Source organism: Camelina sativa, chromosome 15, assembly GCF_000633955.1.
Source record: "Camelina sativa cultivar DH55 chromosome 15, Cs, whole genome shotgun sequence".
Lineage (NCBI taxonomy): Eukaryota > Viridiplantae > Streptophyta > Magnoliopsida > Brassicales > Brassicaceae > Camelina > Camelina sativa.
In genome coordinates this window covers 17,634,903-17,653,947 of record NC_025699.1, presented here as the reverse complement: position 1 = coordinate 17,653,947, position 19,045 = coordinate 17,634,903, and the positions used below count along the sequence as shown (strand labels likewise).

At 33.7% G+C, this 19,045-nt stretch overlaps 3 protein-coding genes across 3 annotated transcripts; all 3 read right to left on the bottom strand.

Annotated features, from left to right (window-relative positions):
- On the bottom strand, positions 3,039-4,817 carry LOC104747074 (serine/threonine-protein kinase OXI1-like). The gene is made up of 2 exons (XM_010468644.1): positions 4,387-4,817; positions 3,039-4,305 (listed from the first exon to the last, which is right to left on the bottom strand). Exons 1-2 carry the CDS (start codon positions 4,767-4,769, stop codon positions 3,423-3,425), a joined length of 1,266 nt encoding a protein of 421 aa, XP_010466946.1. The 5' UTR covers positions 4,770-4,817; the 3' UTR covers positions 3,039-3,422.
- LOC104747073 lies at positions 7,157-8,385 on the bottom strand. Its single transcript, XM_019236951.1, has one exon. The coding sequence runs from the start codon at positions 8,117-8,119 to the stop codon at positions 7,286-7,288; it is 834 nt and encodes a 277-aa protein (XP_019092496.1). The 5' UTR covers positions 8,120-8,385; the 3' UTR covers positions 7,157-7,285.
- LOC109124676 (peptidyl-prolyl cis-trans isomerase FKBP62-like) lies at positions 8,866-12,582 on the bottom strand. Its single transcript, XM_010468642.2, has 13 exons — positions 12,205-12,582; positions 12,019-12,105; positions 11,154-11,414; positions 10,988-11,062; positions 10,816-10,896; positions 10,532-10,726; positions 10,354-10,446; positions 10,070-10,245; positions 9,855-9,977; positions 9,622-9,768; positions 9,407-9,534; positions 9,179-9,275; positions 8,866-9,061 (listed from the first exon to the last, which is right to left on the bottom strand). Exons 1-13 carry the CDS (start codon positions 12,389-12,391, stop codon positions 9,023-9,025), a joined length of 1,689 nt encoding a protein of 562 aa, XP_010466944.1. The 5' UTR covers positions 12,392-12,582; the 3' UTR covers positions 8,866-9,022.

Sequence of the window (19,045 nt, the reverse complement as noted above, 5' to 3'; positions counted from 1 at the left end):
GTGATGCATAACTGACATAAATGCCCAATCGCCTTTGTGGCCCCATTTTTGTTCTTTGCGGTGGGGCTATAGGAACATAAACCGCACATCCAAAAATACGGAGATAGGATATGTTTGGCTCTTGGCCAGATGCTAATTGTAAAGGGGAATATTTATTATATGCGCTTGGTCGTATTTGGACCAATGCCGCAGCATGCAATATAGCATGACCCCATATAGAAATTGGGAATTTTGTTCTCAATATTAACGGTCTAGCAATGAGTTGTAGCCGTTTAATCAAAGATTCAGCCATGCCATTTTGTGTATGAACATGAGGAACCGGATGTTCCACATCGATTCCTATTGACATACAATAGTCATTGAAAGCTTGTGAAGTGAATTCACCGGCGTTATCAAGCCTGACTTTCTTTATGGCATAATCAGGGAATTGAACTTTCAACCTGATTATTTGGGCAATGAATTTTGCGAAGGCCGTGTTTCTTGTTGTCAATAGACACACATTTGACCATCTACTAGATGCGTCAATCATTACCATAAAATAACGAAACGGCCCGCATGAAGGGTGGATAGGTCCACATATATCACCATGTATTCTCTCTAAGAACAATGGTGATTCATTCCCAATTTTGGCTGGCGATGGCCGAATTATGAGTTTTCCTTGAGAACATGCATCACATGAAAACTCATCAGATCTAAAAATCTTTTCGTTCTTCAATGGATGACCATTGGAATTTTGCACAATTTTTCGCATCATGACTGAACCAGGATGTCCAAGTCTTTCATGCCATATCTTAAATGTACTAGTAAACTTAGAGTTTACTGTAACATAAGATGCAAAATTATTTATTTTTGTGCAATACAATCCAGAGGATAACATTGGCAATTCTTCCAATATATGTTTCTCCTCAGATGTTATGCAAAGATATTCAATGTCATTCTTATTCAGAGTCTCTATATGATATCCATTTCTTCGGATATCTCTGATATGAGACTTGGAGCAATATAATGCATCAATTTCAAATTTTGTTCCTCTTGGCATTGAAAAACTGGCTTTTCCAGAGCCTATAATAATCTTTGCATTACCACATATAATGCTCACGCTTCTAGCGGAGTCTTTTATTTTGAGAGAGGAGAAATGTTTTTTCCCTTTAAGTATTGAGTGCGTTATAGCACTGTCTGCTAGACACATATCTCCATCCTCAATCTCAAAATTTGACATTTTCTGAGATAGAATATTTATAAAATAAACATTAATAAAATAACATAAAGTTTTACAAAAAAAACTTATCATATATTACAATAAAACTATTATCCAAAAAACATTTTATAAACATAAAGTACATATCAAACTATGACAAAGCATATCATGGCATATAGGCCTTATTCGCATGATTTTCCGTTTTCATTATCAATGAGAAAATCTGCTATATCAAGATGGGGTTCATCGTTTAGGCCATGGTAAGAAGGTCCAGCTTCATCAGAGATGAGGTTGGTCTCAACATTCCTTTCTTTTGCCTGTTGAGATGCTTGATACAGATCGGCCAAATGTTTTGGAATACGACAGGTCTGGTACCAATGTCCTTTCATGCCGCATCTGTAACAAGTACTTTCATCTTGTTTCTTTATAACGCGACCAACATTATTAATTTGAAGATGCTTGTTGGTTTTTCTTGCGTTGAAGTCATTAGGAGAGAAACCTCTTCCTCTTCCTCGTCCACGACCTTCTCCACGACCTCCTCCACGACCATGACCACGGCCTCGACCGCGTCCGCGTCCACGTCCTCGTCCTTGCCAATTATTATAGCTGGATGTAGCAACATTCACTTCTGAAAGTGGAGCTGATCCAGTTGGACGGGTTTGATGATTTATCATCACGAGCTCATTATTTTGTTCAGCAACATGCAAAACTTGCATTAATTCAGAATATCGAGTATACCCTCTTTCTCGATATTGTTGCTGTAGGAGTACATTTGAAGGATGGAAAGTTTGGAATGTTTTCTCGATCATATCATAATCGGAAACTTCTTCTCCGCAGAGAGCCATCCTTGAAGTGATTCCGAACAAAGCGGAATTGTACTCACTTACACTTTTGTAATCCTGAAACCTCAGGTTTAGCCATTCATGTTTGGCTTTTGGTAAGATCACATACTTTTGGTGATCAAACCTATCCTTGAGCGCGATCCAAAGATCTACAGGATTTTCTCTCGTGATGTATTCATTTTTTAAACCATCGTGGAGATGATGACGCAAGAACATCATGGTTCTTGCTTTTTCCTCTTCTAATCCCGTTTCTGACGGATCAATGGTTTTGAGAAGCCCATTCCCTTTTAGATAAAATTTTACATCCAGTGCCCATGTCATATAATTTTTTCCAGAGACATCAAGGGCGGCGAATTCAAGCTTTGCCAAGTTTGACATGATTACTATATAAATAATAAGACAATTTGCTAAATATAAAATTTTATGAAATAATTCTGTAAAATCTTGTTTTTAGCAATAAATATAGACTATAAAACAAAATTATAAGCTATATAATATATTCATAAATTGAAACAATCAATTTAGGAGGCATAGCCTTCCATATAATTCAAATATATAGATCTGAACATATGATCAAGGAGGCAGAGCCTACCATAATGATCAAGAATGTAGATCTAAATGATCAAGGAGGCAGAGCCTACCATTAGATCAAGAAGTATGTATAGATTTTTACTCTATAGATTATACATATAGTAACATGCATGTAAAATAATTAAATTCAAACAATTTTAACAAAACTTAAATCTTACCTCAAACGGATGACGGATCGAGAGTTGATCGTGCTGATAACGTGTTGTGAAACCACTATATAATAGTGTATGAGACAAGAGAAAAAAAATAGTACGTGTTGTGAAACCACTATATAATAGTGTATGAGACAAGAGAAAAAAATAGTAGAAAACAAATACACTTATAAGTTTTGTGTTTTGTAATGTTTTGTAAAGAAAACAAGAACTACCAAAGGGAGAGAGATGGAGAGAGGAGACACGAGAGAGAGAGATTGGAAAGCTTCTTTGATCAAAGACAAAACATATACATTACTCTCTTACAACTCCATATATATAGTATATTACAAAACACATGAGTCACACCCCCATTAGTTTTGGTAAAGACAAATGGAAGGGTGTGTAATATTACACTAACAAGTGTCAAGACATGTGTCTTGTGATGAATAATCACATTTGTGTTTTACAATAGTCTGAGATTTTTTACTTTTTTTTTCTTTTTACTATTTCCACCTTTCATTATTCTTATAACAGATTGATGGACCCATTTTGACATAGTCCAACAAGCAACAGTTTGTGCCTACCCTCTACTTACACTAAAGGCTAAAAGCTAACCCTTCTCTCCTGTTTAAGAGAAAATGAACAAAAGAAATTGAATTAGAATACCAAAAAATTGTTATCACTTTCCAAATCGTGATTATTATTATTCAACCCCTTAACCCATTCCCCATTTTTTTCAGCATTATTCTTATTATGATCATCACCAGTCTGTTTCTCACGTTCTTCTCTTGCTGCAAAAATCTCTTGGACGATATTCTCCACGTCCATTTTTGTATTTACTTCTTTGCCCTTATCACCACCGTCGTCATCCAGCGGTGGAATATACGGCGGTCGAGAAACCAATATCACTTTCTCCCAATCAACACCTTTGAAGAAATCGTGACCTTTGATTTCCTCAACGTTGATCCTACGGCTAGGATCTTTCTCTAACAACCTTCTTATCAAATCACGCAATGACGTTGTTTCACCGGTTAGATTCGGCGGTTTAGATAAAATCCAGTAAAACGTCTCTTTCCGGTTCGATCCTCTAAACGGCGTTGTCCCGTACAACATCTCGTAAAGAACCACACCTAACGACCACCAGTCAACGGCGAAATTGTGACCGTCGCCGGTGATAACTTCCGGCGAAACGTACTCCTCTGTTCCTACGAAAGAATTCGACTTTTCTCCTGAAGAATCTGACACGGGCAACGTAGATGATGATGAGCACACCGAAGTCGATTCCTCCGGCGAGATCCCTGAGTTACAAAAACTGGAGAAGCGGAAGAGAGGTTTCTTCTTCGTCGTCCCCGGAGACGTTTTAGACGGTGACGGTGAAGGTTGCGGCGTTCTTGGAGCGAGGTTTGTGGAAAGATCGAAATCGATTAGCATCAAATGCCCATTTACTTGGATCATCACATTGTCCGGCTTCAAATCTCTGTATACGATTCCTTGATTATGTAAATACTCAAGTGCTAGCACAAGCTCCGCCGCGTAAAATCTGAAAAATCAAGAAAATAAAAATGAATAAATCAAGAACATTCTTGAAAGACTTTGGTCTAATAACAACAAAAAATTTTACCTGATAATCTCGTCGGAGAACATGTTTTCCGATTGCATTTGCCTTAAAGAATTGAGATCTCGACCGGGACAGTAATCAATGGCGTAACCGATGACTTTATCGGTAGATAAAACGCCGTGGAGAGAAGGAAAGAGAGGATGATCGAAACTGTTTAATACTCTTTGCTCGAAACTGACTCGCTTGTACTCATCTTGAGTCTCTTTATCATTCTTGTTCTTCTTCTTTTTGATGGCTTCTCTAAGTATAACTTTCAAAGCAAGCAATTTAGCTTCGTCGTCTTTGACCAAGAACACAACTCCTTTAGCTCCACGGCCTAGTAATGACAAAACCTCGAGTCGGTTGAAGTCCAGAGCTCGGCTCTGTTTCTCATCTCCCTCTCGCATAATGTCTAAATTGTTACTAGCTCTGTCTGAATTAAGACAGCAATGACAAAGGTGACTTCTTATATGTGTATATTATATAACTTATAAGCTTCTCAAAGGTCCCTTAATTCTTCTTGCCTTGCTGGGGAAGATTTCAAAAAAGGTGAAATAAATTTTTTTTAAAAAGGTCAAAAGTAAAGAAACAAGAAATCGCCTGAGATTCGTTGCCATGCGTTTGACCATTTTAGTTTTGAAACTATTTAAAAAAGTGATTTGTTGGTTTGAACAAAAATGTATTATTCGACGTGTCGGGGACAAACACGTGATGTTTCTAGAGGATGTGACATCAGGGGTGACGACGTTTACGTTGAGGCGAAAGCACCTAGAAGGCGTGGAGGAGGAGGAGGGGGATGGGGGAAGTTCAATGCCTTGGAAGACGCGGCGGCATCCGATCGTGGAAGCTTTGAACGGTCCATATAAGAGTCTACGTTATGGACTACTTCAACATTAATAATATAATCATTTCATTTATAAAGCCCCCAAAATGGGATTGATTTTTTACTTTTTATTTTAAGAATGGACTAAGGAGACAGAAACCTCTTTTTTTCCTACTTATAAGTTATAAACTCAAAAGATCGTATAATTTTCATATTTAGTGTGTGAAAAATATGGTAATTATCAGTTTTCTAAATCAAAAAATTAACAAAAAAAAAAATATATAGGTATCAATAGAAAAATGGATAATAGGAGCTTTATCAAAAATTGATTTGTTAATATAAGAAATTACTAATGACTGAAATCAATTATTTTAAATCAACATTGACTGATGATGTTTTAAATGTATTTAAATTTTAAAATAGAAAAAAAAATTAAATAATAGAGTATATTTACAGAATTTTCAAAATAAAGAAAAATTTAAATTTGTAGAATATATGCAAAAAACAAATACAGTTTCAAAGAAAGATGACTGATGATGTATATAAGCAAGCATACAAATAGTTGATCAAACAAGATAAAGCTGATGACAATTTCGTATCAACACAAGTATATGGTGGAAACGATAAGCCAAAAATAAAATAATTCAAGAAATATATTTTGATAATCTACAATATTCAGGATTTATGTTACTAAAAGCAGTTGAGGTCTCATGCAATGGGAATATATAAGTTATTAACTTATTACATTCAAGGTCGTGGTATGTAACTGAGAGAGTCAAAGCATCTACTACATTGGTTTAGAACCTCTCATGTGTATCTTAATATTAACGTATTGATTTTTTTATGTAATTTAGTTATATATTTAAACTTAAATTTTAAAACAAAACAAGTGTTAAGAGAGTTTCTTTATAAGAGCTCATTTTCTTTTTTCTCTACATTTTAATCATTTTAATGAAAAGTATCTTGTTAAGATATCCCAAATTAAATGGATATACAATTAGAGATCGATCATGTGTTTCTTACACCAAGATCCCTCACATAAAACTATATAAGTTTGGAAGTTGATTGGAGACGTAAAAGATTTAGAACTCCAAGATAGAAGTTCCAAATGGAAAGTATAATGTTATAAGTCGAAAAAGAAACATTGATTTGTCAAAAGTGGAAGTTTTGGCTTAGAAAACCCTTACCGGTTTCTTAATTTGCAAGAAACTGCTACCAACGTACGGTGGAGCTCTTGTGTTTTACGACAATAAGAAACTGAAAGGGTAGAGAGAAACTTTCTAATCTTATATGAAAGTTAATCTGAATTTTGTAAAATATGTTTAATATTTTGAAATTTGTAAAATATGTTTATTATTTCAAAGTTTTATGTAATATAAAAAATTTAAATAATTGTTTTATCATCTTACATAATTAAACTTTGATAATTAATAAACACAAATTAAAAAATTATTATTTAAATGCTTGAGTAACTTTTTTGGAGTTCTCTAGTAATAGAGTGATTTTGCTTAAGTTCTTTTAGGATTACTTTATTTAATTTATGATTATTTATATAATAAATTAATGTGAGAGTAACCATGGTGGGTTACTCCACTAATGATGGTCTAAAACGGCTGAGATGGCGTATCATGATTGGATAAGTGGAGGAGTTTGCTGTGGTCTGCGGAACTGGAGAAGAAAAACGTGTTATTACTAGCACCGACTCAATCAATTTTTGTTATTCTTCACATTTTAACATGTCTACATACATGCACTGCTAATGTGCTTTTTCATTGGCATATTCTCCGTTATATTTTTTTTATCCAGTTTGATAGATACTTAAGTATTTGACATTTTGGTCTCATTCTAAGATGTTGATTGACATTTTGACCTCTTAGTCTTTAATTTAATAATTTATAACAAACCTTTTTAAAAAAATACTTAACATACATGGTCACGGATACAAACATCGCGTTAACCAACTTTTGTGGGTAAAAAATACAAATCCAAAAGAAAAAAATAATATCATTTAGATCACATCACTCAGATTGAATAAATTGAAGTTGTCTCCAACTATTCGCCTACACTTTATACTAGCCGGCCTACTCCATACTATATAGATCACGTCCTGATGAACAAACGAGCATTGACGGCACCCTCATGATCAAACCCTAAAGATCGGCAGCTTACAGCGTCACTACTCAACGGCTTCACTCCCAAACCAGATCCAACCTTTCTTTTGTACGGACCAAACCACTTGTGTTGCAAATAAGAGCTTCTCCGCCACGGTGGGAGAGACAAGCCACGGCTCTTCATGGACCGCTTCGTAGCCTCACATGACTCTCTCACGATCGTCCTCAGATTCTCTTCTTTCCCGACAAAAACATTAGGAAGCAACTGCAACACACGCGTGTATTCTTGCGTCGGCCTTGCGATCTCGAACTCCGAAGCAAAGTCTAGATCAACGAAGTAACGGACGGCCGTCGGCTTGTAAATGACATCAATGAAATCGTAACTCCCGGCGATGAGTTTGGCCGATGAGCTCCATTTGGACACACAAACCGCCGCGTCGTGGCCGAGCTCTCGCAGAAACGAAGCTACCTTGTTCTGAAAAACAGATTTGTTCCTTGACCTAAAACCGGAATATGCCTCCGCGGCTCTTAAAACGTGAGCTAGCAATAGATTCCGATAAGGATCAGAATCAGAGAAGGTCACCGCCATCTTCAAGATCTCCTCACTAGCTTGGGAACGTTCGACTACAGAATTCTCAGACAGGTCGGAGTCAGGGTCGTCGTAGAGTGTCTCTTCGTGACCATCGTCGAAAAACCCGTGTACAAGCTCGCAGAGTCGAGGAGAATCTTGGTCTAGGATGCAACCGTGGCTACTTAAGATCCGAGCTTTAGCTTCGTCGTCGAGTGGATCAGTGACACGTTTGGTTCTTGAGAAAACAGCCATTGATATTTGAGTGAATAGAGAACTATTTTGGTGATTTGTGTGAGAATGTTAGTGAGAAATGTAAAGGTGAGAAAATCAAAATATAAAGTGAGTTTATGTGGAGGATTTATCGTGGAATATTCGTAGATTTCTATGTATTTAGTTTACATTTTTGTAATTAGTTTTGGGAAAAATAAGATTTGGTTTTAATTAAGTCTTATCTCATTTGAGGTTAAGACCGATGCCTAGGAAACTAGGAAGTATATCCGAATGGTACCTGAGGATTATTCCAGTTCGTAAGATATATTGACGTGGACGGACGAGATTTAAAGCGTCTATAGAATATCCCCTTTTGTAATTCTTACAAGAAAATATTATCCGATCCAATATTGTGGTAACACCTTATCCGAAAAGTTAAAAGTTCGATTTGATGCAATCAGTCATCCATGGTTGCCGACGATTTCAAGAGTAAGCTTGTGAGGGTTGGTTTGGATCGATCGACCATGAGATTGACGGAGATGAGTTGAAAGAGATGTAAAGACCTCTGAAGTCTGAATCGATTAGAGATTTCCATTCTTTGCTCACTGACCTGAATCTCGCTATGTTCTTCAATTGGAAACTTGTAAAATCTCCATATATAGCAAATAAACTCGGTATCATATCAAGAACACAAGGGAATCTTAAAAATTAGGCTTTTGGCTTTTTGCCTTCATAGTTCCATGTTCTACCAACAGCAGACGAATTTTTTTTTAAAAAACAACACATGCGATTAAATCACTAGCTCAAGTCCAATGTTATATCATCATACAAGTCCCCTGTTTTATAAATCTCACTAACGCTCAGTTTGAAAAACTAAAAAAGCATTGCAACAAACGAAAAGAGAAGAAAATGAAAATGCAGAGTGCTAGGAACGTTTTCAAGGGCTCAGGTGCTCATTGCCTCTCCATCTTTTGATGATTCCTTCTGCAAATTCACACCAATACAAGATTTGGTTATATCATCATAAAAAATCCCACTTTCTACTTTAGTCTTCTTGTAACATATATGACCAAACCATTTGGATTAATTAGAGATACTTACAGTTAGTTTTGCAAACATGTTTCCATAAAACTTGGCTTCCTTTTTGTTGAACTCCTTCATTTTCTCCTTCAACCTTCTCTGTTCCAGCTTCACTTCCCTGTCATTTGAAAATAAAATAGCAAATACAATGTTCACTCTAGTGTATGAGAAGACATTGCAAAAAACTATTCACCTACTCAAAGCTAAATTGGATATAGATAAGATGCGTATAAGACTAAGAGAGAGAACCGGTTGTTGGGATCGATTTCAAGGGCCTTCTTGACATCAAACTCAGCCAAGTCTAAATCAGCCAACTCCATGTATGCTTGGGCTCTCCTGTATAAGGCCTTCACATTGGTGCTTTCAAGCTCTAACACCTAAATACCAAAAGCACCATTTATCTTCAGCTAGGTTTTGAAACTGAAGTAAAGGATTAGTATTCTAAATCAACCAATTATTATTACCTTTGTGCATAGTTTTTCAGCCTGCTTGTAATCTTTCAATTTGAGTTTGCAGGCTGCATCGTTTAGATTGCACGCCACCTTCAATGCTTTTGCTTGCTTCTTCTCCTCTTCACTGAAGGATGTGTCGTATTCAATGAATTTGACAGCCTGAGAAGAAACTAAACCATGTAAGATGATGTCCAACATTAATAAAAACTCACACATATCAACAAGCAGTTCATAACATTATATACCTTCTCGTATCTCTTCGACGCCAGGGCATATTTGCCTGCTTTAAACTGGGAATTTCCTTCTTCCTTCTTCTTAGTAGCAGCTTCTATCTTTTCTTCAGTGTTCATGTCCCACGATTCCCTTTCCTAAATACCCAATTGCAAACAAGTGTTGGGACACTTATACTTTCTTACTGGCTAAAATGTGAACAGCGTAAGCATCTAGAAACTATACTAACCTTGTCGAAAGTCACAAGATCAACCTCATAGTAGACAGTTGAGTTTGGTGGCACCACAGCCAATTCCTGTTTTGACTCATTAGAACCAAAGGCGTACTCAGGTTCTACTGTCACCAATGCCACTTCACCCTTTTTCATCTTCATGACAGCTCTATCAAGTCCATCGACCACTTGCTCTGTTTAGGCATCCAGCAAATGATTTACCATGATAAGTAAACCAGGAAATTCCAAGTTGTCGTCTTTAAGAAAGTTTAAGTGAGTGGTTACAGAAAGAGCGTAGTTACCTTCATCTGTTTTGAACTCAAACAGTTCCTCATTCTCACCATGACCTTTCTTCAGGAATACAGTTCCATCTTGAAGCTTCCCTATCAATTTCACTGCCAGAAAGAAACAAATAAAAGCCTCGTAAGAAACCATTATCCTTGGTTAAAACATTAGTGCAATAAAATCTGAAATGCAAACCTTTCGCAACTGCCCCCTCGTTAGGACGCTCATATCCTTCCCCTTCCTTCAAGATTTTCTTCATAACCTTGTTGTCATCAGTTACTTCTGAAACTGTTTTCCAGGAAACTAACTCCAGATTGATCTCAAGTGTCGCATTTGGAGGAACAGCGCCTTCACCAGAAGAGGCTGGCTTTCCCTTCTCCCCAAAACCATCTGCCTCATTTATAATAAGATTGGAATAAGAGAAGATATACACACCATGACAGAATTAGGGAAAAACAAAGTGAGGCAAATCGTCTTACATTGTGGTTTAACTGTCAGAAGGACCTTTTCACCCTTTTTCATGGTTTTCACAGCCTTAGCAAGTGCGGGGCAGAAATTTCCTATTAACCACATAGATCCCAAAAACTGTCAAGAGAGCGAAGATATTTTCCAACATGCCCATCATATCTGAAAAGAAATCAGAGCACGAACCATCTTTAACAGTGAATTCTACGCCATCAGATTTCCCAACAATGGTACCATCGTCAAGTTTAGCCTCGAACTTAACTGAATAAACAAACAAGAAATACCGTTAGCAAAATCAAACACAACCCCATCTCTAAAGCTCTTGGATACTCATAACAAAGTGAACACATACCAAGAACTTCATCGAGATCCTTTGGGTTCTCCCACTTCTCTCCCACAGCAAGAATCTTCTTAAACACACCACCATCTTTGCATATGTCCTTAACACTAACCCATGTAAGCAACTCCACATCAAACTGAAGCGTGGCGTTCGCAGGGATTGTCGGCGGTGAACCAGATTCCCCATACGCTAGCTCCGCAGGGATAGTGAAAACAGCGTTTTCACCTTTCTTCATTGTCTTAATACCAATATCCCATCCTTTAATAACCTGACCTGCAAAACCACAATGCCACGATAACAAACAAACAAAAAAACCAGAATAAGCCAACTACCACAAACCAGTACTCAATTTTTAACAACTCAATAAATCAGATAGCTCGTTGTCAAGTTGAACACTATAATCACCAAGATCTTACTGATAAACGCTATAATCGCTAGTCACAAATCCAAGATACGGAAACTAATTAGGTCTTTAGGAATAGTCAAATCAAGCTAAAACAATTGTATCGAGAGAGAGAGAGAGAGAGAGAGAGAGAGAGAGAGAGAGAGAGAGAGAGAGAGAGAGAGAGAGAGAGAGAGAGAGAGAGAGAGAGAGAGAGAGAGAGAGAGAGAGAGAGAGAGAGAGAGAGAGAGAGAGAGAGAGAGAGAGAGAGAGAGAGAGAGAGAGAGAGAGAGAGAGAGAGAGAGAGAGAGAGAGAGAGAGAGAGAGAGAGAGAGAGAGAGAGAGAGAGAGAGAGAGAGAGAGAGAGAGAGAGAGAGAGAGAGAGAGAGAGAGAGAGAGAGAGAGAGAGAGAGAGAGAGAGAGAGAGAGAGAGAGAGAGAGAGAGAGAGAGAGAGAGAGAGAGAGAGAGAGAGAGAGAGAGGAGATTCAACAAACCTTGTCCAAGAGTGAATTTAAAAGGCGTTGCTCTGTCACGGCTAGAATCAAACTTCGTCCCATCTAACAAAGTCCCAGTGTAATGCACTGCAGAAAAACAAAAATCAAAGCTCAGCTTCGTTCCAAAAGAAGAGAAAAAAAAAACGCAAATCGAGAGCTTAATCTTCGAATCGATTTGGATGATACCTTCAACTTCATCGCCATTCTCAGGAGTCTCGTAACCTTCACCTTCCTTAACAAGCTTCTTCTTCAAACCTTGTTGGATCTCTTTCTCTTCACCGACTTTGAGATACGCAGCGGCGTCGCCGAAATCCATGTCGATGTCGTCGTCGTTCATTCCACCGACCGGAGGCATCTCGTAATCTGCATCCATCTTTCTCGATTCAATTCAAAGAAACGCAAAGTAGAATCAAAATCGCGTGAAAGAGTTTTTGGAAGAGTGTGACTCGACTCGATTTATATATACGAGAGGTTGAGTTTTGGGTTGAATAAAAAAGGGTTCTAGAGAGTTCCTTAAATCTTTTATGCCAAGGAGATGACGGAGTTAACTGACAGAAGAAAGATTGTTCCAGAAACACTTGGGCTTTAATTCATTTTTTTGTTTAACTCTTTTAATAGGCAAAATTAAATGTCAAAATTGAACAAATATAGATTAGGCCCAACAAGGCTGGTTAACAAGTAAACAAATCTGACCCATGGATAAAAAATACTTAGGATCCGCGGTAAATCCACCGCGGGACAAAATTATTTATAACTAAAATATTTAAATTATAAGTTGTATTTATTGGTTAAATATATTATAATTATATAATAATTGTTAAATAAACTATATAATACTGCAATATAATTTTTTTTACATAATATTTACTTAATCAATTTAATTAGATATGTCTATTCTCTGATACCGACAGTGTTAACAAAATAATGAAATGATATTTTACCCTTATAACACCGAATTAATGATATTTTTAATTTATATAAATATTGATAAAACCCGTCCCGCTATATAACCCCGTCCCAAGATATTTTAACTCACACTATATCATCTTAATTTTTAATTTTTATTGTGTATCTACTGTATAATATTTATCATATTTAACTTTTTAAAAGTTTTAAATATTTTTCATATTTAACCTTTTAAAAATCTTTAAAATAAAGAACCGGAATAAACCAAAGAAATAATTTTTTTTAAGTTTGAATGCCTGATAATTCAAGCTTTCTACTTATTTGTATTCAGAATCATTTTGGTCTCTTTTATAGTATGACTCTGAACCATTGCCCTTTTTTTAAGATGATGTGCGATATTGTGCCCGTATTTTTGTATTCATCTATTGAATAATATATGTCCGTTTTAAAAAACTTTTTATTACATCATATGCAGGAAAAATCACAATTTTTATTAACTAAATGTATTATAGAATAATTTAAGATAATTTAAATATAAATTCAAATAAAAAATGAAAGGGAATCATATATTTATGTTTGAATGAGGTAGAAAGATTTCTTTATGTTTTAAAATCTTACCTATAATTAATTTTAAAGTTTTGGTAACTAACATTAATGTCAATGCATTAAATGAAAAAACTTTCCAAAAAGTATTTTTGAGAAAAAACTGCTGCAAAAATACTAGTATAGATTAAACCATCTCCGACATATTTTTTTTTTCTTACTCTATTTTAGAGTAATTTTCTCCAATGAATCATTTTATTTTTGTCTAGAATTGCTCTAGGATTAGAGAAAATCATATACATAAAAGTAAGGTTTTGGTCTCTTCTTATTGGTTGATTTTCTTTTAATGTTTTTTAATTTTTTAATCTTTTTTATTTGCTTTCTAATTATTTAATTGCTATAAACAATATTGACCCAATTAACACAATACATTTAACTCATACATTAAAATAAAATTATAACTGAAAATAAAATAAATTATCCATTAATCATATTCCAACACTCAGTTTATTCAAACACAATAAATTATTATTGTAATTTATTATTGTAATTCCATAGTTCTATATGTAACTTCCATCAATTCTTATCATATAAATAAGCATTCTTTCATTCTCTCGTATTAGCATTTTTTTACTTTCTCATTTTCACGTACTCTTCTTTTCTTCCACTTCTGTCATTCTTTTCCACAATACCTCAAATCATTTTTCATTTTTTGTTATTTCTTATTTTTGTTGTATGGGTTACAAAAAAAAGAAATGAAATATCATTGTAAATTTTTAATGCTAAATTTTAATTTTATAGACTACATGATATATATTTTACATTGTTCTTATTTTTTAAGATTCATCTCCGTTATCTAATTTGGCTTATCATCTTATAAGTAATCATTCTCTCATCCTCTCTCACCAATATTAAATGTTGTTAAATCTCACATGTGTTGTAAGAGTTTCATTCTATATTTTAATTTAGAAAGTATTATATATATTTAACATTACTTAAAATTTTATTTTATTTACATAAAAATAAAATATTTCTTTTATATTTCTTGTCTTTCTAATCTATTCATATTTATTTTTCAAATTTCCATAGTTAAATTAAAATTCACCTATGTCCTTATTGGTTGATTTTCATTTAATGATTTTTAATTTTTAAATTTTTTATTTGCTTTCTAATTATTTAATTGCTTTAAAAAATATTGACCCAATTAACCCAATACATTAAACTAAAATTATAACTGAAAATAAAATAAATTATGCATTAATCATATTCCACCATTCAATTTTTATTCAAACACAATAAATTATTATTGTAACTCCATAATTCTAAATGTAACTTCCATCAATTCTTATCATATAAATAAGCATAATCTCATTCTCTCATATTGGCATTCTTTTACTTTCTCATTTTCACATACTCTCATTCTCTTCCACAATACCTCAAATCATTTTTTTTTTTTTTTTGATTTCTTATTTTTGTTGTATGGGTTACAAAAAATAAATGAAATATCATTGTAATTTTTAATGCTAAAATTTAATTTTAGATAATACATGATATATATTTTACATTTTTCTTATTTTTAAAGATTCATCTCCGTTATCTAATTTGGATTATCATCTTATAAGTAATCATTCTCTCCTCCTCTCCCATCAATATCAAATGTTGTTAAATGTAACAACCCGCCCCGTGGACCCCACTAGCCCACCGCTAGCTGCCCCAACGGACCATCCGTGGACCCCACTAGCCTCCCACTAGCCGTCCCAACGGACCCCAAGCTGGCCCTGCAGGGCATCGATCCTAACCCATCACTGTGGATATTCAAATCCACCAGTAGGTTATTGGTGCGCCAGGCGTTCCTCGAACCCTTGTCCCCACCCTTTAACAACCTTCCCACAGGACAAGCTGTCACCAATTGATCTGCAGGTCTAGCTCTCGACATCTTCCGATGGACCGCTCAACAACGAGGCTACAAACACAACCACAAAGCTTACCATGCCATGATCAAACAAGCAATTACCAGAAAACGGAACAAATTTGTCGAAATCTTAATGGAAGAAGTAATCACTGGCGCTTGTGAAACGAGTGTTCCTCTCTACAATTGCATCATCAGATTCTGCTGTGGTCGTAAGTTTCTCTTCAATCTAATAACTCGAAACCTGATCTTGAGGCTTATACTTTGCTTCTAAGCTCATTGCTCAAGAGATTCAACAAATTGAATGTGTGTTATGTGTATCTTCACGCTGTTAGATAGCTCACTAAGCAGATGAAGTCGAACGGTGTGGTTCCAAATGCGTATGTGTTGAATATGATCATCAAGGCTTATGCAAAGTGTCTTGATTCCAGATACAGAGAACATGGTTTTGAACTAGGAGTCCATGAAACTTAACATTTCTTTTTCTTTTTTACTCTTTCAGCTAAAATGCTTTAGAGAGAGGCTGCTAAGTGCTAATTTTATTTTTCATCCTTCACGAAACAAGCAAACTATAGTGTAACAGTAAGATGACGAAACAAAGTATATATAACTAACTGTTTGTTTCAATGAAACAGAGAAAGCAAAAGATTCGCCAGTTTTAGTTTTTTTTTTTTTTCTAATGTAATTATACTAAATAAAAGTAGGAGCTATAAGCTTCTAAGGCTGTCCACCTAAGCTTTAAAACAACCAATAGGGATTCAACATGTCACTAATTAATATTTTTAGAAATTTGCAGAATTTTATATATTAAAAATTATGTTAAACAACCTATGAGGATTTGACATGTCATTCATTAACATTTTCTAAATTTCCAGAATTTTTTAGAAAAAGGAAAATTTTAAATTTATGGAAATAAAAAACTATGTACAACATCCCACATTGACTAGAAATTTTTTAGACAATGGTTCAAACCAGTATAAATAAGATTAATATGTTTCTAACAACGAATGAGCAGGAAAGCTTGATTTATCAGGCGTCCAAGTTTAAAAGTTTAATTCGGTTTGATCCGATTTTTTATTTGATCAAAGTAAAACTTTAAAAAGTTTCAAAAAAATATTATAATATTTAAATTTTTTAAAATTTTAAATATTATAAATATTGAAAATTTTAAAAGCTCTCAGCTTTTAAAATTTTTTTAAATATTATTATTTTAAAATTTAATAGTTTAAAATATTATAAATATTGAAACTTCTAAAATTTTTAGCTTTAAAAAGGTTTCAAAATATTATAATTTTAAAATTTTAAAAAAATTTTAACATTTAAAAGATTTTTAAAACCTAAGCTTTAAAACAACCAATAGGGATTCAACATGTCACTAATTAACATTTTTAAAAATTTGCAGAATTTTATATATTAATAATTATTTTAAACAACCTATAAGGATTTGACATGTCATTCATTAACATTTTCTAAATTTTCAGAACTTTTTAGAAAAAGGAAAATTTTAAATTTATGGAAATAAAAAAACTATGTACAATATCCCACATTGGCTAGAAAATTTTTAGAAAATGATTTAACCCAATATAAATAAGATTAATATGTTTCCAATAACAAATGAGCAGGAAAGCTTGATTTATCAGGCGTCCTAAGTTTAAAAGTTTTATTCGGTTTGATCGTGATTTTTATTTGATCAAACTAAAACTTTAAAAAGTTCAAAAAAATATTATAATATTTAATTTTTTAAAAAATTTAAATATTATAAATATTGAAAATTTTAAATGCTCTTAGCTTTTAAAAAGTATTTAAATATTACTATTTTAAAATTTTAATAGTATATTATAAATATTGAAACTTTTTAAAATTTTTAAAAGGTTCAAATATTATATTTGAACCTTTTAAAAGTTTAAAATATTATAAATATTGAAACTTCTAAAAGTTTTAGCTTTAAAAAAGTTTCAAAATATTATAGTTTTTAAATTTTAAAAATTTCTTAACATTTAAAAGCTTTTTAAAAAATTAAAATTTCTAAATTTTAAACATTTGAAATATTATAAATATTGAAACTTTTAAAAGGTTCAAATATTAAAATATTTAAACTTTATAGAATGTTTTGAAATATTACAATTACTTAACCTCCATAGAAATTTGTGCAAAAAAAACCCTCTAAGTAGTTTTTTTTTGTAAGAAAACCCTTAAAATCAAATAAATGCAAGTCAATACTACAATATCAAAAGTCACCCACAATATAACCCTTCCCTGTATTGATGACGTGGCAACTTAAAAATCTTACAGTTTTGAAATAAAAAAATGGCAACATGTTTCCATTTATTTTTAATAAAGATTAAAGAACAAAAATATTATTTGTTCTTCCTTTGTTTGTTTATATCTCCGCAGTAGTCAAAAATCTCTAATTGTTTTGGTATGAATTTAATTTCAAAACCTATACACATTAAAATCAAAGTCCCTAATCTAAAACAAAATTTATAATCTTCTTCAAGACATTTCCCTGGAAAAAGACGAATCAAAATTAAATATGTTTTATCTCGATCACATTTATCTTGGAGATCTAGAATTGGATCTAATTTTATTTTGCATCCATGGGTAACAAAAGCAAAGAGGGAGAAAATATGTGGCCTTCATGGATTGTCAAAAATTGACGCTAGAGCCTAGAAGCAAGCACACACGCAGAGCAAAACGAGCGGCTTCCGCTGCAAGTCGTCGTATAAGTCCTCTTCTTCGAGCAGTTACAGCTCCGACGCACGAACGTCAAGACATTACTAGCGGCTCAATCGCTATCTCCGTCACAGTCAACGGAGCCCTGACCTTCAGCAGCAACAACAAGGAGGAATCTAGCGATAACGGAAATAGTAACGGAAGAGGACAGTGATGAAAGTAGAGGAGAAAAACAAGGTGGTGGACGTAGAGAAACGGAAGAAGATGGTGAGAGAGAATTAGGTGATTCGTTTGGATATTGCCGAGATTTAGAACTGCGGGACTGTTTTGCTCTTACCGTTCAGTTCTTGGATCTTAGATGAACAAGAACTCAAATTTATGAACTGGGTAATCGATTTTGAACTTAAATGTTCAGTTTTTTAAACCAAATTGATCTCAATTTTGATTTGTCTTTTTCCAGGGAAATGTCTTGAAGAAGATTATAAATTTTGTTTTAGATTAGGACTTTGATTTTAATGTGTATAGGTTTTGAAATTAAATTCATACCAAAAAAATTAGAGATTTTTGACTACTGGGGACATATAAACAAACAAAGGAAGAACAAATAATTTTTTTGTTCTTTAATCTTTATTTAAAAATAAATGGAAACATGTTGCCATTTTTTTTATTTCAAAACTGTAAGATTTTTAAGTTGCCACGTCATCAATACAGGAAAGGGTTATATTGCGGGTGACTTTTGATATTGTAGTATTGACTTGCATTTATTTGATTTGAAGGGTTTTCTTGCAAAAAAAAACTACTTAGAGAGTTTTTTTTGCACAAAACCCAAATTTTAAGATAGTATATCTATACTAATAAAAAGTTGAAGTTATAAACTCCTAAAGGTGTCCATATTGGATTTTAAAAAACCAATAAGAATTAGATATTTCGCTAATAAAGTTTTTGGAAATATAGTAGTAATCTATATTATTACGATTTTTTAGAAAAAAAAAAAAA